Source organism: Scleropages formosus, chromosome 4 (assembly GCF_900964775.1).
Source record: "Scleropages formosus chromosome 4, fSclFor1.1, whole genome shotgun sequence".
Taxonomy (NCBI): Eukaryota; Metazoa; Chordata; class Actinopteri; order Osteoglossiformes; family Osteoglossidae; genus Scleropages; species Scleropages formosus.
The window spans coordinates 34674388-34698439 of record NC_041809.1 but is presented as its reverse complement, the minus strand read 5'-3'; the positions used below and the strand labels follow the sequence as shown (position 1 = coordinate 34698439).

The window sequence follows — 24052 nt, the reverse complement described above, 5'->3', positions numbered from 1 at the left end:
ATATACCTAGTGAGGGAATAAACTTGGAGAATTACACTGGTAACATTGCACCACAAGACATTTCTCTCATTCTCTTGACCAAGATCTTCCTGTTGCAGAGTTTACTCTACAGATAGAGTGCTTGTTGTTCATACCCCCCCCTTGGTCACTAGAGCATTTCCAGAATGTTCTGCTCTCCACTTGTGTCCTTAATGATAAAACGGCTTTATACATTTCTCATGTGGCTGAGTCTATCCATCTGGGTGCTGGGTGTTCTTGTGCCTTAAACTTCTTCAGGCATTACCTTCAAGAGTTCCAACCCTGAACCATGTATGAAAACCTCAATCTCAACATTTCTCTTTCAGGTGGGAGTTCTATCCTGATTTGATCCAATTTCCCTCCTTTTTCCTGGCTGTCCATGGCATCCATAAAAGTCTTCTCCAGCACTATAGGTCAAAGGAGTCCATGTTTTACTGCCCTGTTTTTTTTTTTTCCAGTGTCCAATTCTTAAATCCATATTTTCATTTCATAATTCATTCTTCTGAACACTTCAGCACAATTTCTAGAGCCTTCTTTGCAGCTCTGCATAGTGCAATATAATTCTGTGAATGCTGATTCAAAATAATAAAAGTTGAGTATCTCAGGGAAAGGACACAGACTTGCGTAGACAAAAGAGTTCCAGGGTTCAACCCCTCACTCCTTTTTTCAGAAGAGGTACTAACCTGAATTACTGCGGTAAAACACTGAATGAATCCGATGAACTTGTGAAACACTAATAAATCGCCTTGGATGAATCAGTTTAGCAGCCCGCATATGTTAAACTTCATAAAAACTGATTTTTTAAAAGTAAAAAAATATTTGAATTAAAATTAAATATGTCGTTGAAATAAAAAGCGTGACACGATATTATAGATATAGAAATAGTAGAGCGGTGACGTCTTACGTGACGTCACACTCGAGCCGGTCTCTCTATCCTCGGCGGGGCGGCAGTGCGCATGCGCAGTTCCACCTCAACATGGCGGCTCCCATTGATCTGGAGCTGAAGAAGGTAATTGACGTTTTGTACTGTCTTTTTTTTTTTACACGTTTTACCACTTCATTCGCATGGTCGCCAAGCATATGTTCATTTTAAATTAGAATGCTGTAAAATTAATATTTTTTTTCCCTGAAGAACAGGGTTATAGACGGCGCAGTGTGCGTTGGAAGCGTGGCTCCGACCCGACTCGAGTCGTCTTGTCACACTGTGACACTCAATCAATGCGTGTTACCTGTTGGGAAGATTTGTATAGTTTACTTACATATTAAATTACGTTTACATATTAAATTTCTTAGTGTGTATACTCAGAAATCTGTTGGCTTGTTGAAACGTGCTGAGCCTCCCGGCGTCGTTAGCATAAAAAAATGTATAATGTATCCTTAGCCCTTTCAGCTTCCCTCCCTCTCCTGTCTGACAGGAACACGATCATTTGTTATCATTACGTTTTCACTGACTGGAGACTGTAAATATGACCCTTTAATACCTTTCAAGAGCTGTGGTGCTACCAAGGGGGCCAAAGTGAAGTTAATATTATATGCACAGCTGATGATAGTGCCATCGCATCAGCTGTGCTCATAACTTCACTTTGGCCTCCAGGAGTGGTTGGTTGTCTGCAATTATTTATATTACAGGTATCTGATGTGGCTCTAATGTGGCAAGAACACATCTGTAGAGATCTGTAATATAAATACAGTAATTTTCTAGTAAAAATATTTGAACACTTTTACTTTTGTTACATCTGTGGGATGAAAGTGTTTTATAGCAGAAATGGGAGAATGAATGGGAAGTATGAGTGAAACAGTGTAATATGTGGGCACCACACGTACTTACTATGTTAAGAACGTGAGTTCCGACTTGACATTGACATTTATTTTAGCTGATGCTTTTCTCCAAAGAGCCTTACAGTGTTGAGCTACTTATAATTATTTACCCATTTATACACAGATTAAAATACTTTGCGCGAATCCTAAACCTGTTACCCACAACTCGTTTTATTAAGAGGTCAGTGTCCTTTGCTAAGACACCCAAATTGTTAGATGCCTTTCATGTGCCTTTTTGTGTGTCTTTTTCCAGCTGTAACCGTCTCGGCACTGAGGGGGAAACTTAAAATTGATAAGAAGGTTCAAGTATGGTAAAAAAAAATACTTCAGCTAATTGTTTAAATAGGAAGCACGGTGGCACAGCGAGTAGCGTTGCTGTCTCACAGTGGCTGGGTGGTGCAACAGAATGTGGCTTCGATCCTCCCTCAGTCTGTGTGGAGTTTGCATGTTCTCCTCATGTCTGCGTGGGTTTCCTCCGGGTACTCTGGTTTCCTCCCACAGTCCAAAGACATGCTGTTCAGGTTCCCCCATAGTGTGCGAATGTCATAGAGAGAGTGTATTTCACTTATGTATGGATGAATGACTCATTGTAAGTAGTGTATCTAGCAGTGTAAGTCACCTTGGTAAATAAGGTGTGTGGGGTAGTAACACTACTTAGTATCCATTGTAAGTCGGTTTGGAGAAAGTTAACTATCAGTTAACTATCTGACTGCTTAAAAACAGCTCACATGTCCTCTGAAATGGAAATTTTGAATTTTGAACAATAGAAATGTGAGGAAAATATTCAGTTTTTTAAGATGAAAAGTGTTTGACACGATATTATAAGCATGACACGATGTTATAGATGATATTATAGATTATGAGACGAAAAGTGTTTATCTTCGAAATCTAGTAATTCTATCGTTTGCAATGCGATGGGCAGGTGCACCACTATGCAAACTTTTCAGATGTGATTACTCCTCCCTGAACGAGTGACAAGAACCCCTCAAAATACAATGCACTTACTTTCAACAAATAAGGACATTTTAGAATAGGTTTTTATGCGGTTGTGTCTTTTAACAGTGCTGTTTTTTTTTTTTTTTTTGTTTCCTGTGGTAATAAGGGACGCTTCTTGTAATTGTCTGCTATTGCTGCATTTAGTTCTTTGTTTTACAATAATGTACATGCAGCACTATAAAATTTACAAAACAGTATTTTGTACTTAAGTTTCCATCCTTTTTCTAAATTGATTTGTCATATTCAGTAATTATTAGATAAGGGTAAGATAAATATGAAGTATTTTTTCCACATTGTCTCGACAGAACAACACTTTGCATTTTGCTACTCTATCTCGGATAATGTTTTTTTGCTTGTTTTGATTTACTACTATATTTCCTGTTTATTCATCCCAAGCGTTTTTTTTCTGCTGATGACCTAGTATGACGAGTAAATGGCTTGTTCCAGGCTTTTGCAGAACTGCAGGCCAAGATGATTGACACTCAGCAGAAGGTGAAATTGGCAGACCTGCAGATCGAGCAGCTGACCCGCGTCAAGAAGCACGCCAACCTGACCCATGCTGAGATTGCCATGCTGCCTAACAGCACGCGCATGTATGAGGGAGTTGGGCGCATGTGAGTACCACTTCTGCTTGTATTGAAGTCATCGCACACTCTTGAACCAATATTTACATAGTCCATAATAAAGCCTCCCGAAGTAGTATGCATTTGATATGTGTTCTTCCCTTAATATGCTAAATTTCTGCAAATCACTTTTGAACTAATAGCAAATATAAAACAAAAAATCAGTGAATAAATATTAACCTTCTGGTCAATATTTAGTAGAAGAACATTTAAAGGCTTTGAAATTACAGCCTTTTCTATTTGGATAAATCTATATCAGCTTTACATATCTCAACACTGCATTTTTTTTTTTTGCCAGTTTCTCTTTATAAAACTGCTTATGTTCAGTCAAATTAGATGGGGACTCTGAGTGAGTTGTATTTTTCAAGTCTTGCCAAAAAATTTCAGTTGGTTTGAGGTCTGCGTTCTGACTTGACCACTCCAGGACTTTCTCATTTTAATTGTGAAACCATTTTTCTATAGCTTTTGCTTTGCATTTGAGGTCATTGTCTTGATAGAAAACAAATCTTCTCCCAAGCTGCAGTTCTCTTGCAGACTGCGGCAGATTTTCCTCTAGAATTTCCCTGTACGGGACCAAGGCAAAGAGTAGTAACAAAAAATGCATTGTGGTTTGGTGGTTGGAGTAGAAGTTTTATCTTTTTGAACTTGCAGTTCAGTTTTGCAGCACATGAAGATCAAACGTCATAAGTGTAGCAAAAATGCACGTGAATCTGAAGTCTAATGGATACAGCTTGTGAAAGAAAAAAATTATTATTAATCAATATTGCTCTTCTTTTTTGGGTGTTGTCAATGGATTCATCAGTCATGATTCCATATCAGGAGGCTGATACTGCCTATATATCCTGATCACACCACACATTTTTACCCATGCTCACTTAGGTTGTGTGAGACACTCTTGGTTGTGCAAGGCCTTGCAAAGTGAAGGATATGAGCAGATGGTGAAGTGCAGAACAGTATAATTGCACAGTATTGGTCTGTAAAATGGGGATGTGACTTGACTTGTTAAGACTCCATGAACCTAAGTGAAATGGTATCTGAGCGATGGGACTCCTGCACCTGGAACACCTCCAGAGATGGTGGAAACCCCCTCTCGACTCCTTGTTCATCCTGCCGCACCCCATGCTGACACCTCTCCAAGGCATGCTGACATTTCCCAGAGCGGGTGGGAGTGTATGGACATTTTCTTCCGGTTGCCGACTTCTGTGTGGTCTCAGAGAGTCAGTAATGGTTGAAGAAGCTGCACAAGCTTGGTGGTCAGAAATGAGGTGGCTGACTTCCAGCCTTTGTACTTTTTTCACACATTTGTCTAGATGAATAGTACAGCAGCTGGACTCCATTCCCACTGTAAAGGAATGCAAAGAGAAGTTTTACAATTAGATTTTTTCAAAATAATCTGTGGAATTAGTTCCCTATCATTAAAAGCAATAATACCAGCAGTCGCAGAATATTTTTTGTGTCAGATCTGCAACGTTGACAATGGTCCTTTGACACAATGATTTTTATGTAAGGGGAAAGTCATGAATTATTGTACTCAAAGGTAAAAATCTAAGAAATTTACATCTCTAAAGCAGAGTGAAAAATAAACTTATTAGCAGACAGAATTTCTAAACTGCTAGTATTCAACATAGTTTTTTAAATAATTTTTTTTTCATTATGCATAAGGCTGCTGTCTTATTTTTTTGATGGCTGAATGTGAGTCACGTAGTATGTGTGAGTGTATTTCATTTATTGTGAATTAAGCCAGATCTAGTGGGTCTGTTTATGTTTGCCTGTGAAAAACAATATCTTTCAGAAAAATTCTTTCTCCCAGTATGTGAGCAATGACATAATCTTTGGCACTTGAGCAGACAGTGAGTGCTGAGGTTACCTGTAGACTGACCCTTGCATGTAGAGGTGTCCAAGCTGCTCAGCAGCATCATATGCTCTGCGTTATTAACAAAAAAAAAGCAGTTGCAAAGGCACGGTTCCATTGAAAGATTAGTAAATTTGTTGTAACAGAAGTGTTTATGGTGATGCCTTGATCTTAAAAACGAATTACTGGCACAAATGCAGTGCAGCTTCAGCAATGCCAGGAAAGGACTGTCATCCAGGTTGATGCTGTGAATGATGTGAACCAACAGAATGAGGTTTAGCATGACACTGTGAGGAATTGTTTCTGTCTCAGCTCTTTGCGAATATAATTTTTTTTTTTTTTTGCCATTTTGACAAAATGAGGCAATGCAGGCTATTAATTTTTGGAGCATTAGATGGGCTATAGGTCTTTGATTTTCACTTTGGACCTCTCCTGCCTGCTGCCCTGTTTCCATGGTCTTTTCCTGTTTTGTTTTGACTTGCTGTTATTGCTGTATTGTCACCCCCTCAGTGAACGAGGTCATTGTTTTAGCTTCTCAATGCTTGGGAAGTACCGTTCTCAATCCATGAATTCCCCTCCTCATGTTAATATTCCTTTTTCTATAATTTTATGTTGATTTAATTAATGTTATCATTAAATACTTTTGGTTCACACCAGTGCTCTCGAAGGGTGGCCTGGTAACAGGTTGTGTTGGTGTTCATCAGCTATTGGGCTGTGGACTTCAGTTTTTGGTTGAGTGTCATTTCACTTGTGAGGAATTTTCATGTTCACTATGTTAATCTGGGTTTCCTCCCATACTCCATAGACAAATGTTTCAGTGAGTGGTTGCTCTAATTTGTCCTTAGTATGTGAGAATGTGAGTGAATGCACATTTGATTGCCTTTCAGTAGACCTGTGACCCATTCAGGTTGTACCCTGGTTAGACACCTCATCTTCTGAACTACCTGGCACTTACTGCCAATGACGGCTGTACCAATCCTATCCTGATTGTACCAGTAATTTTGTCTAGGTGTCTAATCTTGTGCTCCCATTCTCTCTCTCTCAGGTTCATACTGCAGTCTAAAAGTGAGATAAACTCACAACTGACAGAGAAACAGAAGACAGCAGATGAGAAGATCAAGGAACTAGAGGTTAGATGCCAGGTTCTCACCAAAAAAAGGCACCAAGTCATAAAACACCACATATACTCACACACAGACACACACACAGCTCTTTGTGCTTTCTGAGTCATTACGATCAGAGGTGTTGAGAGTCTTTTGTAATCCAGAGTTTCTGTGATCACAGAAACCTTCACGTCATTATTAATCTGGTGTGTGACTTGTGTATATGAGTCTTGTGTGGAGTCCTCTTGGGTTTCCTCAGGGGGTCGGCCAGAAAGAATTTGTTTCATGTGACTCCAGGTCATCCAGGTTTCTGTTGGGAACTGGGCTCAGCTTTGTGGGATGGAGAGATCAGAGAATAATGGAATTATGTTTGGTTTCCTTCAGTTGTTTCTGACATCCCCCACAGCTCAAATGCCTCACATTTTTATTTTGTGACTCGATTATCATCTTTTATCCATTTCCCTCCTTCTGCTTTGTTGTTTCTTTTACCCCAAAAAGTCTTTACTTATTTGAATAGAGTACTCAGTTCAGCGTATGACTTGGATAATCAACTACTCTCCAAACTCATCTCAGGGTTTTTTCCCCCTAAAATGATAATCCTACTTTGCTGTAAATGTTATGAAATCTGTAAAACTGAATAGACTTGTCACATTTCTTCACGTGGAAGTCTTTGTATTTTGACAAAGGGTTTAGCACATTTTTCAACTGTCACACGTGGCAAATTACCACAAAACTGGGGAGATTTGAATGTTTACATCGTATAGAGATACCAAACAAAAATTGAGCTATTTATTTTATGCACTATTCGGTCATAGTAATTTCAGAAAAATAAGATATTTTTGAAAGTAAGTTCTTGAGGGGGAATCACGGGGAACCCTTCTACCAATAATTTGCCTAAATTAGGTTCCAAAAATATGGAAATATTACACAAATAACTTTTATAATAATTTCCATGAAATAAAACATTTTAACTGGAAGTTCTTTAATGTGCTGTACATGATTGTGATGTGGAATTTTATTATCTCAGTTGCATTATGCTGCACCTGTGACATTATATATAGAAACATATTAATGCAATGTAATTCTTGTAGTAATACTACATTTTTATACCATTCTAGCTCTAACAAGGGCTCCCCTTTTTCTTCTCGTTTCACTACATGCTCTTTTCTTCTAGGGTCCCTCTGAGGTTCTGTGTGCAATCACACGTTGTACTGTACTGCAACAAAGGACATGTTAAACTCCAGCTAAAGTAATTGTTTATGGGTTCTGTGAATAGCGCACTGGGATGTGTAGCTTGAGCATTTATGGATGTAATGATCAAACTCAGTGACAGCTATTTTGTAAAATGTCAGCCTTGACATTTGGAGAACAATGATGGAGAGATGGATGGCAAAACAGCCACCTCCAGCTGAATTTTTGGTGACTTTTTTTTTCTTTTTTGAGGTCGGCGAGGATGAGAGGACTGATGCTATTGGATTTGTTAACTGTTTCAGAAGAAAATAGTGACGATATGGGCATGACCGATCCTTGACACGTTGTCTCCCCCTGCACATGGTGCCTTTTAAAGGGAGAATGATGGATACAGAGAAAGGAGAATGGAAAAGGAAGATAGAGTAGAAAAGCTGCATTCAGCACTGACATTCAAGAAGGTTGTCATAAAGCCACCTAGGCGCTTGCTCTGTCGTGAGCCAGTCCACTGTGGGTGCAGCTGGAGGAAGATCTGGAAATGGAATTTGTGGTCAAAGCATGTAATGTAGGGCTCAGAATGACTTTCATCGTCTCTGTTGGTTAGAAGGTCTTGTACCAGTTTAGTGCGGTTCTGCTGTGTTTCATCAGTTCTGTTGGTAACAAGATTGTTCTTAAACAAAACAACAGTTTAGGAACTGGAATTGCTTGAATGTTTGAGGGAGGTGGAAAGACACATGTATTTATATGTCTCAAAATGAAAAGCCAGTACAGGTTTCCCTTGTGTAATAAACATTTATATTATAATGCAGACTGTAAGTATATGGACAGTGACAAATTTTTATTATTTTGACACAGTGGATTTGAAATTAAACAATGTGAGGGTAATGTGCAGACTGTCAGGTTTAATTCAAGGGTATTTACATCTATATTGGATGAATTACATAGAGAATACAGAGATATAGGGAATCCCCATTTTAAGGGGTCAAAAGTAATTAGACTGAGTTCTCAGTTTTTTTCTTGGACAGCTGTGCATCATTGCATCATTACTTCATACACAACAGACTTAAAAATGTTTGTACTTGATTCTAGATGTTGCATTTGGTATCTGTTACTTTTGTCTCTCCACATGCGAAGTGTCAGTGCCAATAAAGAAGGCCATTATGAGGCTGAAAAATCACCATAAGTCCATCGGAGACATAAACAAAAGCTTTGATGTGTCAAAATCAACAGTTTGGTACATTTTTAAGGAGCAAGACCTCACTGGGGAGCTGAGCAGCAACAAATGGCTTGGTAGACTACAAAAGATCATGAAAGTTGGTGACCGAAGAATACTTTCAATTGTGAAGAAAACCCCCTTTTTTCCACTTCCATTCTGGACTTGGTTTTGAATTAGATTTTTCTCCATGTCTGAAAGATAAGGGCAGAAGTTTACGTGTCAGAGGGGGAAAAAAGAGGTTTAGGACCATGTTATTTATTTTTCAGTCGATATTATAATTGACTAACAATCATTCACCTTAGGAGCAGATTTTCAGGAACTCATTAGGCTTGTTAGGTGAGAGAAGCCTGTCTACTGTTTTCACATGAACATTCCAAGTGGTTTCAACTGTCCTTGTATGATCTAGTGATTGTGGGGTGACCTGGTTGAGTTGTTGAAAGCCTGTCTTGGTAGTGGTATGTTAAAGCAGGCTCAGTGGAGTATCCCTTGGCCAGAAAGTTCTACCCACCCAATATTGGCACCAAATTGTCAAAAACTTCCAGGTCAACCTTCAGTGTGTTGAAGGGTTCAGATGCTTTGTCTGTCTTTATACCAGGTTTTAAAATATCTCAGGAATTTCACTGACCTATGATGCAAGGGTTGCAAGCTCCCCTGGTGCAACCTTGCCAGTATGATCTGTGCTTTGGGCTTTTAACTTTAGTTAGTCATGATTACCCCTCTTCTATCACACAGACAGCCATACAAATCTCTAGCAGGAAGCATCATACTGAACATTTTTCTCAAGGGAAAATACCCATGAAAGTATTTACTGGTCTTTGACCTCTGATTAGTTATAACCCTGCCGGTTTTACTCTTGACCCACGGCCAACTTAGGTTACATAAAGATGTTTTTAAAGTTGTATGACATGTTTTGCGTATATCATCTTGCATGGATGTTTTTATACTTAGTGGAGGGAGACTAAAAAGTACACAGTTCACTGGAAAGTAGTAACTGAGCAGCATTATGAAGGACCATGTGTCATTCTTGGGTAGAAAACCAGTCAACTGGCATTTCATGACACCCGGCCCCCAAACGTGGACCTTTTTGTGTTTCCATCAGAACACAAGGGCTCTTATCCAGCCCGTGAAAGAATATTCAGCAGCACTGAGTGCCAGGGGGAGTCTGTAGTCCCGCAGAGCTCCTTTCCCAAGATGCTTTCCAAAGTTTTCAGACCGAGCTGCTTTCCCCAATTTCAAAGCTTGCCCAGAGAATGTGATCCTATATTTGTGTGCTAATTGGAGGCACACTTCCTGTGTGTGGCAGATCTATGGACGGGCCTTTGTGTGTACATGCTTTCATCATTCTGAACATTAGACTGTTTTTGGCCAAGGAACCTGAATGTTTTTCCCCACTTAATTTTTTTCCTTTCTTCCTGTCTTTATGTAATGAACTGTATTTGTCCCATTCATGTTAGAATTGATTTGCTTCTTCCTCCATCTTCAAAAGCCTGTGTGATGGTACTTCGTCAGTACACATTGCCACTTTGTAACTGTAGTATTAGCAAGTAAAGTTGTGTGACTTTAGCTACTGTTTTGAAAAGCAGGTCCATGAAGAACTTCTGAGGAGGTCATGGGATATTATGGAAGTGTGGGCAGTGAGTCACCATCAAATCTTCAAACCGTTGCACCACAGGCCCTAGGCCACGTAGGTGTTGTGTTCCTGTGTCCTACCTCATCTGACACAGCTGTACTGGGTCTCACTTTGGAAGACTTTAAAGGGCTCCTTTTTCTTTCATGGGGGTAAGTCACTTACCTGGAGCCTCAGTGCTTGGCAGTGATTTTTTTGTATATTCATTGATGTGGGGTGTAAAGGAAAACACTAGAACAGAAGGTCCAGGTGCTTATCGCAACAGTTGGGGAAGGTGTACAGAGGATTGATACTCAACCAGTGGCAAGGGCAACTCCCCTGTGGTGAGGGGTTTAGTCCAGTCACACCCAGCTTTCTTTCTTTGCTGTACAGATGTGCAGAAACATTGGGCCGAAGTGGTCATGTTGTTCATCCTGGCGTTTCCTGGCCCTAGGGGCGTTGACGCCAGCTGTCTCTAGGGTCCTCCCTTTATGCCTCATGTTGCTCCTTGTCATCATCATTCTGTTTCCAAGTATTGAACTGTGTGCATTACTGTATGTGAAAGCAATCTGTGTAATGGAAATGTACTGCTCTCCAGTGTAAACTCTGAAATTGTTTTCAGTGAAAGAAGTTTTTTATGCTTGTTGCTCAACAACACAAGAGACGGATGTGAGAACATCATCGCAACATCCTGAGTTCCAGTGTAGCGAGCATTTATTTCTGAGTGCAAAAAACTTTTCAATGGCCTTCATCAGATGGCAGATACAGTTGTCACAAAATGAGGGTTTTTTTTTTTTTTTTTGATCCCAGAATTGGGGAGTGGTCTTTTTGTATTGTGAGCTGTGCCATACATGTATTATTAGGCTAACACACTTCACTTCCAGATCTTTGGATGACAGATTGTGCTTATGTACTGTATCATTCACACAAGAAGATCATACCACCTGAATTGTGTGACAAAGCGATGAGTCAATGGTGTTCCCTGTTATTAGCTTCCTGGTGCGGTTTAGAAACATTTCTGAACACATAAATAGTAAATTGGCATATATGGAATTGCTCAGCTCATGGAATGTGTAGATGCTTCAATGAGGATTGCACCACTGTTGAGGTAGGATTCCCTGTGTCTGTCCCAGGATGTTAGAGAGAGGATTTCTTGCACAATTTTTTGTGGACAAAGCATCACCTTACGTCACTCAGTCTGGTTTCAGTGAGACTGCGACTTTAATTGTCTCTTACCAGTAAATCTGAATGTGGGTAATGCAGGGGATCGGTAAACATTTCTGTAAATACTTACCGCAGCGGTATGCGTTTAATCCTGTTGGCCTGCTTAAAAATCCACAAAGGAATCTAATCACAGTCCTGAACACTTTAAGAAGCGTCTTGCAATTGTGATGTTTTTCAGCAGACACTTTTTAAATACAGGATTTGGCTTTCATTTATATTTATTCACTTTACTCCAAAGCTGCTTACAACGTTAAGCTACTTAGAGTTATTTACCCATTTATACAGATGGGTCATTTTACTGGAGCAATTTAGGAAAAGTACCTTGCTCAAGGGTACTACAGCTGGAGGTGTGATTTGAACCTATGACCTTTGGGTTCAAAAGCAGCAGCTCTGATCACTACACTACCTGCTTATCAAGTTTAGTTTAAAAAAAAAAAAAAAAAAAAAAAAAATGTGCATAATAATGCTATGATAGAACAGGATATGAGGACTCTTAGGTTAAAGTTGACTAGGAGAACTTGGATGCACACATGGAGACTAAACAAAATACGCTTGTGTTGCTAGTAAATGTTTGGCTACTCCGGTATTAACATATTTACATCAGATCATATTTAGTAAATGTTCTGTGTATCTGTCACTGCAGTGTACTGGGACTTACAGCATCCCACCCCACCCTAAAAAAGGTGTGTATGAGCAAGTAGGTAGTCATTCGTGAAGAACTGTGCTCAGGACACATTGACATCACTAACACAAGATTTCTAAACCCAAGTTGAATTTCTAGGAGATGGACTAGTAACCTCACAAGTGTGGGTTCAAATCCGGGAGGCATTTGCTGCTGTTCACGTTATAATTAAAAGTGTTTTTTTTTTTTTTTTTTTTTCCTTCCCCCCGCACATCTGAGCTCTTCTCATTATATGAGCAAGTATCAATGTGTCATTGTTTTAACATCAATTCTATGTACAAAAAATGTACTACAGTAATACTGAGCTTCCAGCTGCTCCCCAAAGAATCCCCATTGAGGTCAAAACTTGTCTTGCATCCCATGTAAACTTAGGTCACTGCTTGTCATGGCTTAATAGTTTTAATGAAAATTTTGTTGCGGTTCTTCTGAAATTATTTGCATGTATTTACTCATCTTTCTTAATTTTCTTTTTTTTTTTTTCAAATTCAGGAAATGATGTTATGCAAATGCATAACTGGGGACAGAAAGGGCCTTCATGGACCAGAATTTTGTTCCTTGAAGTCCAGTGCACATCTAAGGTTTTGACAGAAATTTCCTTGTTCTTGGTTTGATTTCGAGTATTATGGATGTAAATAGATCTTTCTATGGTATTTGAAAAAATTTAGTTTGAAACGTTGAGAGAGCTGGTAGTGTAGTGGTTAGAATTGTTGCCTTTGGACCCAAAGGTCGCAGGTTCAATTTACGCCTTCAGCTGTAGTACCCTTGAGCAAGATACCCTAATTTGCTCCAGTAAAAATTACCCAGTTGTATAAATAGGTAAATAATTGTAAGTAGCTTAATAGTGCAAGTCGCTTTGGAGAAAAGTGTCAGCTAAATGAATAAATGTCAATATAATGTTGAGATTTTAGTTGTGCTGTAAATATGGATAGTTTTAGTCCAGTTTATTTCAGATGTCAGAAAATAAACAATACAAAATATTGAATAAGGTATTCTCTGATGTTTGTCACACCATGAGCTAGAATTGACCCGGTGTAAAAAATGGTTACACTTTACATTTTTCCAAAATTCTTCCTGTGACAATACCATGCAGCTGACTGTACTACAGATATAAATTTTGAAATCAGATTATCCTACCAGGCTGTATTCCTTTATGCCAATAATGGGTGATTCTTGACAGTTCCAGCAGACATCAATTCCTCCGAGTTCAACTGTTGTAGACAAAAATCATTTTCACTTGCAGAATGAACCATAAGTGAAAATGTACAGCACTGACAGTTGAACAAAAATAGTTCCCATGTCTTGTCTGTCTAGCTTTTCCAGAAAGACTATGAACTCAAAGGTATTATTAAGGGGTAACACCTGAAGTTCAGAAGAGCCTGTTTAACCTTTTGTTAGAAACAAGATAACATCCAACGCAAAGGTTGTGCCTGGTTGACGTTCTGCGATGAGAGATGGCAGACAAGCCCATATGCAGGTAATCGCTCTGGGCGTTTTTGCCCCCCATGTGTGCGAACGTGCAGCGCAAGCCTGTGCAGACCTGTGCATGGCGGCTCAGCGGCACACGGTGCAGATGATGTCACGGGTGATGTTGTCGTGATGTGGCTTCCCACCGTGGCAGAGAGACTTGCAGTGACCTTTAGAGCCCCACACAGCCTTTTCAAACAGATGGTGTTTTATTTACTGACTGTTTCACTTTCCTCTGCCAGTTTCTGTTGATCCTCTGTGATGATGGCGCACTGCTCCAGCGCACAGCGACTGAGTCCATAGCAGTGATGTCATGGGCTGAAACAAATTTCTTCTCTTTGTGAATCCTTCGAATAATGACATTATATCTATTTATTCAAACATTAGTTCATGTGCTCTGTAGTTCATTAAGAATGAACGTTAGTCAACTGCTCACTTACTGTAGTTATTGCTTTGTATGTGTTTTAGCCATGATTGTCTTCTAATCGAAGGTTTGAGTCTCATCACCTGCTGCATGTGCCCTGAGAAAGGTGTTTATCTCGAATTGTTCCAGTACAATTACCCAGCTGCATAAATGGGTAGATTAGTTATACTATACAAATGCTGTAAATTGCTTTGCAGAAGAACATACTCTAAATGAATAATTAACAGCACGGGCCCAGGAGTGTGAGATTGTTGTGGGCCTCCATCATGGCTTCTAGGAGGGACCAGGCTGAGGCCAGTGTTATCCCACAGTACAACAAGGTTTGTGTGCAGGACTTTTTCACTGGACTTGTTGGTGTTTTCCGGGGGAGATGGGCTGGACCTTGAGCGCAGACCCCTCAGTGCACTTCAGGAGAGCGTCGCTATTCGAGGATCCTTTTTTTACCACTTGAGCACACTGTGGGCTCATAACTGGCATTCTCCCCATGCTGTTTTTAGCTCTTGCTTGCTTTCTCGGGTCTACATAAGTGCATGATTTCATCACTCCACAGACCGATGTGTCCTCATCGCTACGGAGGGTTCAGTTTGTTAGGTAGCATGAGGTCAGCAAGCTACCAATCACTGCGGCCTTTCTCCTTTCTTGAAGTGCGATGCATGAATGATGACTTGGGTGATAATTATGACCGTTTAACATCTAATGTTTGGCCTTCAGAACATGCCGGATGATCATGGTTGGCGGTTATGTTCATTCACAACGTGCCAGTTCCCACTTTTAAACAGCAGCAGCTTAGTGTTTACTAACAGGGCTTTTAATAACCTCTTGCTTTCAATGAGTTAGAGGATGAGTTTGCCTCCCTGAAGCATTTCTTGGTTTCTGAGCCTGCAGGCAAAATTTCCCCTAAAAGGCGTTTTCATTTCCTCACGTCTGTGACAGGCGAGGGCATGTTCCACCTCTGTGCAGCTGCAGTTTGTCATTTGCACAGCATTAGTAATGAGAGACCAAAACAAAGTGTATGTACAAAGTGCCATAGTGAGTGTGTTCACGGTGTTTGTATGGCAGTGTTTTTCAACCTGTCCGCAGCATCCCCAGAGGCTGGACGTAAAGCTGGCTGTCTGGAGGTCCCCTCAGTGTCTCCGTCTACGGAACACCAACTAGTCTGCAGTTGCATTCAATGTTTCATTACTTTTTCCTTTGACTAAAGGGTTACAGAGCTATCAGCAGTGTGTCTTCTTTCTAAATTTTGTGTTCTCTCCAAACTTCACTGTTGCCGTATGCTGTCCACCACAGCGACATCGGCTCAGGTGTTGGTGTGTCACTGTGTCAAACGGCAGGCTGTGGTGAGCTGTTCGGATTGTTAGGTCCAACCAAGGTGGCATTTGCGGGACAGAGAAGTTGATGGGAAGAAGTAAAGACATTCATCATGTCTCAAAATAGATTTGGAATTAAACTGATAAAGTAACGTTTTATATTTAAATCTGAAATGCATCACGGGGCATGCTCTCTAATTTTGGAAGGAAGAAGTTAAGCTTATCCTTCTAGTAGGAGGTCATGAAGACAGTTGCATTGTTTGTGTGTTCTGTCATTTCCTCTTGTCAGTAACTTTGAAGCACAAACAGAACGAGGTTAGGTACTGGGGTGAAAGGCCCACCTCAGCCATGCTACTGTCACAAAACTGGTAATTTCTGGATATATTTGCTGATGAATAATATCCGACTGCACTTCTCCTAATGTGTCAAATAGCACTAATACATAAGGAGGAAATGTAGATGATGCAGAAATGTAAATGTAAATTTAAATACCGTGCGTCACTCGCTCTTTGGAGTTTGAGCAGCCGCTCCGCGGTGCGTGTTTTAGCAGATTTATTTTGAGCAGCTTGCCCAACGATGTGGTCACTGTGGTTGCCAACACGTCATTGAGTTCCTTCTCTTTTCACCGCTGCCGTATTCTAAGTGGAGGAGTTTTGAAATGGCCAACAGTCCTAGTTTTCTCACACCGGATGTCTTCGGTGTTCCAGCTGATGAATTGAGCATCGGTCGATTTATTTGACTTAGAGTGCGACCGAAAGTGTGTCCAACACAACAGTTTAACTCCTTTTCTCTTAAGTGCCGACGGAGTCCGGACTGTTTCTTTTACATCTTTGCACTACTGTAGAGTGTTGAGTAGTGGATGATGGATGTAATACAGAATATTTGTTGTCAGCCTGCTCTGTTTTTTTCTTTCATAAATAACTGTAAATGAGGAACGGGACTCACACCAGACAAAGGCATTTTGGGCGCATAATGCGGAAATGACCAGCCTTCTTGAAGAGCTGTGACATATTCTTTATTCCCATTTCCTGTTAACTTAGTCGTCACCAGATGTTTCTCCATGCCTGGGTGCGCATTTCCGACAGGTGGCCAGAAGTCATCGCTTGCCACAGTTGCTGTCATCCGTAGCGGCCGTACCGCATTCCCAAGCTACCTTTAGCTGGCAGCAGATAGTGGGAGGTCCTGCAATAGAGGTGATTGATGCTCTGCTAATTGTGGCCATATCTCCAGCATGTGACCTGGATGGCATCTCATACCAGCCAAACCCAGAAGCACTGATTGTTTATTTACAAATATTGCTTTTCTCCAAAGTCATTTGCAATGATTCTTATTTAATTTACACTTTTGTCCAGTACAGTTTACGATGCTGAATACACTACACTAAACTTGCTAACAATTGTTAACCCATCTTTGCACCAGAGCAATGTAACACACACCTTCATTTTTGGACTGTGGGAAGAAACCTGTGCAAAACAGGGAGAACATGCTGTGTCAACTGAGCTGGACTTGAACCCACAGCTCAGGAGCTGCGAGGCACCAGCACTACCCGCTGTGCCTCCATGCTCAATCAACACAGTTGATTTTTCTCTAGTGTATGCCCCCAGTGATGTATTGGTTATGAATTATACCGGATATGTGTTTTATTTGGGTGCTTTTGTGCAAACAGTTGAACTGCCTGAGTCTGAATGAGGATGAAAGACAACTTTTTTTTTTAACCTATTGTCCAATGGTAGTTTGTCTATTGTAAGTACTTGAATTCAAGTACTGTACTCTTGTAGTCATGAGCTCATTAAATGACTTCTTACCAAGAGCAGTGCATCAGCAGTTTCTATTGTCCTGAATTCAGCCGTAGAGTTCAGAATAGGCTAATTTCATATTGATACAGCAAGAGGAGTGACAAGGGCCCCTTTTGAGGCCACTTTCCATGCCGTTTATCTGCCTCATCATCGGCACACTGATGGCGGAGACCAGGCTTGGCAGCGCTGCGGCGTACGTGAGAGGACCGATTCACAGCTGGACAATGGAAGCCTTTGCTCTCCGGGTTCCTCACACTCACCCGCGGAAATGCCACATCTCTTTGTCTTCTCATGGGTATAATTTCCAGGAGTGGTCTGCTCCTCCTTGCGCCTCCCATCACGCCTCTGTGTGCTCCGGATGGCATCTTTCAGGGCTACCCAAGCAGCACTTGGATCCACCTGCATGATATTTGCAACACTGTGGCTGTCGTCTCATCCAGCAGGTCGGCGGGATCATAACCAGCTGAGGTCCCGGGCCCCAGTACCATGACCTGTAGCCTCCCCATTTGCAGCTGGTTTTTGAGATTGAGTTGCACAGAGTGATCAGTGTCCTCAGATTCTCCCGTAAAACATCTGCCCGGTGGTCAGGGTGTGTCTTTTTCACTGCGGCAGGCAAGTCGGGGAAGTTAGGGGTCAGCAGGATGAGCGCAGTGCCGTGGAGAGCCGACTCGCCGACTCATCCTCCTGAATGGGTCCGCTTGTTCTGCCGGCAGACGGCGAGAGCGATCTGCAGCCCTGCGTGGGAGCGGAGCACGCGGGCTACAGCGCTCAGCCCCCACCTGCTCTGTGTGTCTGCGTTCACTGCATGCAGCCTCCGGCCCAAAACCGTCCTCACTACATACTGCCACTTTTCAGCATAGATGGGGGTCTGAACACACTTCCTCTCTGCAGTCTTGTACAAACAGCACCATTCAAACAATGTCCAGCATTTGTCATTATTATTTATTCATAGCTGCTTTTGTCCAAAGCAGCCTACAGTTTTAGGTCTGTATATCAAGATATTTAAAATTGTTTATATACTAATTTATATGGTTATTTATTCAGAGAAAGTCCCATGATCAAGAGAACCACATTAGGAAGCTGGAGCTTATGACGTAAGGTGGTGGTTTACCTGCTGCTCTCGATTTCTTGGGTCACGTTCACTCTTTCCTTTGTTCTGTAATGTTTCTTTTATTTAAAATATTTATGTTAATGTAGACCAGATTGCAGCATGCCTTCAGAGTTTTTTGGCTTTTCTCTGCATTTTAAAAATGGTAGTTTTTGAGAAGTTGTCAGGTGCCAGACAAGTAACAGAAAACATACTAATAGAGCTTAGTGAGTTCTTTAGTTTTTGAGGTTTTCCTTTCCTTGGCTTGAGTTTGGAATATGAAGCATGAGGAGGATCTTAATTCTGCTCAGTGAACCAAACAATCCAATAATTTCACTGAAACGCATATTAAAAAAAAAATAAAGGCTACGAACAATTATGGAAAAGTGTAATTTTTTCTCAGGTGTGTAGTGATGAGGGAAGAATAACTCTGCTTAGAATGCTAAACCCAACCCTTATGTTGATGTTCCGTTCACTGAAATAAACCAGCCCATCTGTTTGTCCTGCACTGGTGGAAACGCCCCGGCGACATTCTCCCGAAGACACCGAGCAACTCGCTTTGAACGTTGAAGCTGCAGCCGACCTACAAAATCGTGAAATGTGTCACTCAACCAAAATCTGTGATTGTCGTACAGTACGGGTGTGAACTGTGCTGCTTGCAGCCTTGCTGTAAAAGTGTGTTGATCAAATATTCAATCGTCACATCGCATCCAGTTGTCCTGCGCAGCCATAAACCATGTCCATTTGCTCAGTTTCACTTGTGACTTGGCGTGCTCATGGAATTTAATTCATAGTCTTTCAGGCATGAGGACTCCCATGTTGGGTGTTACCTCTGCTGACGATTGTGGATGAAAAGGTACCAAAAATAGAAACCCTTTATTAAAACGAACACGATAATCTGATGGCATTTTAAATCGATAGGAATCACATTGCTTTACTGTGGTATGGTGCTGGAGGGTGCTGTTTGTTGTTCACAAAGCTAGTAACACATAACATAGCTTTGTGTTGGAAAAGGAAACTAATGGCAGAGTAAAGACTTTCAAAGAGCACATTGCGTGTGGAAAGGATAAGGGTTCACTGAGAGGCAAACAGAATGTCAGGTTGTCATTGAGGACCCCCTGCATTGTGCCCTGTGCTGCAGACCCATTTGCCTGACCTGTGCGCTCAAGAATGAGATCGTTAATGTGGTCTTTAGCGTTAGTGGTACATTTTACTGCTTTGTGGACATCAAACTAGGAATTTGAGCATAATGGCCTGCAGAAAAGGGGAATCCCCTTGTAACTCTAAGACTGTAAGGAATGTACCTCTGGTTAAACGCCACTTTTTTTTTTAGTCCTTACTAATGTCAGCTTGTTATTCCAGAATATTTTGGAAGCATAAAATCCAATGTCCAATGCATTAAGTGCAGTATGAATGCAGTATTAAAAATGTGTTTCCAGTGGACAGAACACTTGATTTTTATATAAAAATCTAAATCGGCAAGTTTCTCAAAATATGCCAACTTAAGAAGAAAGACACTTTGAAAATTTTAAGCAACTTAAATCGTTAAACAAATAAGAGGCAAAGTCCAGTTACACGTCTGACTGGTGTTGCTGCTGTAGAATGATGGTCCAAACTTAACATGCGTGCAAAGAGCACACATTTTCTGAGATGTTCCACTGAGATGTTCCACTGACATATGTGTAGCTGATGGCTGATCTGCCATATTTCTCATGTCTAGACTGTGTCGGTGGCCCTGCTTCTTTCCTTCCACTAAATCAGCTTTTTTAAATAGTGATTTATGGAGACCTAGAGCAATGGAGGGAGTTCCCTCGCCTGTGGTTTGTCTGCTCTAGCGTCTATTCTCGTCCTTCTTGTATCTTTCCTATATCTGGGCAAGTTCAAGAAAACCGTGGATGTTATGTGGTGGGCATGTGGTGAGGGAGGGGTTTGTAATGAACAAGCATTATACCCAGTTGTGCGGAGAAATGGACCTTGTCCTGATCATCAGATTGGGTGTCCCCAGGCTGCAGGGCATCTCGATGCAGCCGCGGTGCCCCCCTTCCCCCACCCACCCACTCAGTTTGTGTTGCTGTGTTTTGTGTAAAACCACGTCTGCTCCGCAGAGTCTGTCTGGATTCCTCTCTGACCTCAAATCACGCATGTTAAAGGGAAGCTGTAGCGAAACTGTCCGCTTTGTCTCTCTCACCCCTGTGGTCAAAAGGTCTGAAAAATAGGACATTGAAGACTTCCCTTGAATATTGAGTATAATTTGTTCCTGAAAATCTGCCTGCCTGCCTACCTGCCTCTATAATTGACAAATGACCATACCTTTCAAGATAGTTCTGTGTGTTTGTTTTAAACAGGTAAGGCTTTCCTTTGCCTTTTCAACCTCTTTTTAGTGCTTTCTTTAAAACCTGTGCTTTAGGGCTCCTTATTATGATAGAGGATTGCAACAAGCTGCCTGGTTCGCTTTATAAGAGGATACCAACTCAGGATTTCTGGGTTCAATTGGGCTTTATTCTGGAACTCTTAGGCTGGTTGACGTCTTGGGGAGAAATGGAATCGGAACAACGGGCAGAGTCACAAACTTCAGAACTCAAGGTCTCCAGTCCCTGTCCGTCTGTCACTCTAGTGGGAAGCTGCCTCGCTGTGGACAAAAGGCTTCTTATAATAGGTCCTGTCGTCGCCATGGGGAGAGGACACTTTGTATGTGGTGTTTGCACATGTGTCAGTGTTGGAGAGCACGCTGTGTATACAGTATGTGTGTGCATGTCGTTGTTATGGAGAGGATACATTGTACATGGTGTGCGCAAGTACAATGCGTGTGTGCCATAGTTTGTGTGTGTAGCTCTGTCTTCTGTCTCTCTTGTACCCCCCCCCAAAACCACACTGGTGGTTTGACACCACGGTAGAACATTTTGAGATTTTTGAGAGCTGGGCTCATATTTTGAATTGAACATTTCTGTTCTTCTAGGTACTTCTATTTTGAATTGATGGTTCATTTTGCAAATTTTTAACTACAAATTACATTTGCTTATGAGTCAGAATTCTGGTAAAGCAAGCGCTTATTTTACAAGGGAATACTGCTAAGTTTACCTATAGAATGGTTCACCCATAGTGTGTGTGTGTCAGAGAGTGAACGTGTTTCACTGATGCATGGATGAGTAACCCCTTGTAAGTAGTGTATCTAGTAGTGTAGTCACCGCGGTGAATAAGATGTGGGGCTCATAACACTACGTAGTATCTGTTGCAAGTCGCTTTGGACAAAAGCATCTGCTAAGTGAACAAATGTAAATGTAGAATCTGTTAAGCCAATAAAGAGCATGACATTCAAGACAGCTGATGAGTAACAGGTTTTAGGTATTTTGTGGTGGAAATGATTTGGACACAATAAAGCGAATGTACAGTATGACAGAGTGTCACAGAGTGGGGTGGGACTGCGCTCATCACCGTGGTGATGAAATGAGCAAAAGTGGAGGTGTCAGAACACCTGTCAGTGTGACTAGTTCCAAAATGTCCAAGGATGTGTGGCAAAAGGCGGTCACCTCTTCGCTCTTGCTTAGCATCAGTAAGAAACACATTCGTAAATGTCAGAGGCATCCTGCTTCAGCTCACCCTTGTTTTATTTTGGGGGGTGACCTGTGTGTGCCACTCTAGAGGTGTACGAGTTGGGAAATTGTGGATTACCTCTCAGACGTTGAAGTCTTTCTTGTGTCAAAGACGACTTGTCTTCTCCACACATGAAGACAGTGAAACGCACCCCCAGTGAAGCGTGTGCTCGCACAAAGCCATACGCTGCGTCTGCGAGTAACAGATACATTTTTATCTGATTTGCCTTTTTGCAACTTTTTTCTTGGGAATATTTCATGAGAATCTGATGTTGGCTTTGATTTCTCTTTCTCTCTCTCTCTCCCTCCCTCTCAGCAAAAGAAGACCTATCTGGAGCGAAGCGTGAAGGAGGCAGAGGACAACATCAGAGAAATGCTCATGTCCAGGAGGGCCCAATAAGGAACACACACTGTCATACACACACATTCAAAGTTATATTTTAAGCACACTGTCAGAGGTGTGCAAATATGCCCACACACCTCCTCGCGCTTCGGAAGACGGAACACGCGAGAGCAAGCGCCGCGTGAAGCGTCGCTTGTGTGTGATGTCGGGAGACTGACTCACCGATCTCACACTCCTCCAGGTTTCCCTGCCAGTCTGAGAATGTCCCTCACTTGTGTTGAGCTTTTTTGTCAACCGTGCCAGTACCCTGGAAAAGGGGGCAGCCTCTTTCCCTCCACGGTGCCGTGACTCTTATTTCCATTTATTTTGCTTAACCAAATGTTCATGCACACAGAAATAAACTTGGTTCGAAAGATCAGCTCGTGTCCCTCGTGTCTTGAGTGTGAACTGCATCTGTCTGTCTGGGTTTCGCCTTTTGCTCCGCTCCCTCGCTCGTATGGCTGGCAGGAGTGGTAAACTTTGAGCGCTCGCCTACTCCACCCACAAACAGCACCGCCACCCTGTCTGCCTGTGTCTGTCTGAGTCTGGGGCTCCCACCCCGTCCCACGTTCCCTCTCCCTGCTATCTGCGCTCGCTCTCAAGCTCCTGTTGCGACCTCAATCGTAGGCGAGGAGAGTGACCCACCGACCAGCTTCCTCATTTCCTTCAGACGGCACTTCCTGTGGCAGCACAAAGCCCGGCTCTGTGTGCAGGACTGTGGTGCGAGCGCGGATTTTCCTCGAGGGAGGAGGGGCCTGTTCGCGTGTCCGAGTGTATGCCCAGGCAGGGGGTGGCGTCGCAACCAATCGGCATCGGATGAACTCCAAACGGGGTGCCCCTTCCCCCCCCCCCCCCCCAGGGAATGGCAGTTCGGTGAATGTGAAATGATCACCCCCCTCATTCCGATGGGATGTGTCGTCTGTGCTACTTCCTCCAGGTGAAGTCACAGTTGGCAACGCACCCGTTGCACGTGTTCCTCCGACCGCAAGGGTCACGGTGAAGATTTCATACCGGCCGAACATGGATTTCGTGGGTTTGCTATGAAATGATTGCATATTAATGCATAGAACAAGTGTTTGCACCAAGCATTGTGAGTCACATTGGACAAAGGCTAAATACGGATATAATAACACGAAAATAACTTCTGCCAAAGAAATGGCCAACTCTAGAAAGAAAATGTTCCATCTCCAGACCTGCGTTTAGTCACGGTGAGAATTAAATGGAAAGTGAGGTGCGATTTGTTAGGAGCTCATTGGATACAAAACGCAGGACGTGTGCTGGCGTAGTTAGTAGTGTCGTGGTGAGAGCTGCTGCTATTGGATCCGAAGGGCGGCGGTTTGAATCCCACGTCTAGTTGTAGCCCCCCCCCCCCCCAAGTAAGATACTTCCCTTAAGTTGCTCCAGTAAAATTACCCAGCTGTATAAATGGGTAAATAATTGTAGGTAGACTAGCATTGTACGTTGCTTTGGAGAAAAGCATTGAATAAATGTCACATTTTGAAAAAAGAAAGGTGTCCAGAACAAGAACTTCTGCTTTGCAGTGTGTTCACATTCTGAACATACAGTAGATTTGATGCCGACTTGGAGTTTCTTGATCCCTTAAGATGTATAGATGAAATCAACCCCTTATAATGAATTCCTTTTATTACAAACGGTACAGACCACATAGCATTACT

The 24052-nt window shown here is 41.9% G+C and overlaps 1 protein-coding gene across 1 annotated transcript; it reads left to right on the top strand.

Annotated features, from left to right (window-relative positions):
* Positions 1-959: 959 nt before the first annotated feature.
* pfdn1 (prefoldin subunit 1) lies at positions 960-22726 on the top strand. The gene is made up of 4 exons (XM_018751574.1): positions 960-1027; positions 3280-3446; positions 6353-6437; positions 22311-22726. Exons 1-4 carry the CDS (start codon positions 995-997, stop codon positions 22392-22394), a joined length of 369 nt encoding a protein of 122 aa, XP_018607090.1. The 5' UTR covers positions 960-994; the 3' UTR covers positions 22395-22726.
* Positions 22727-24052: the final 1326 nt, after the last annotated feature.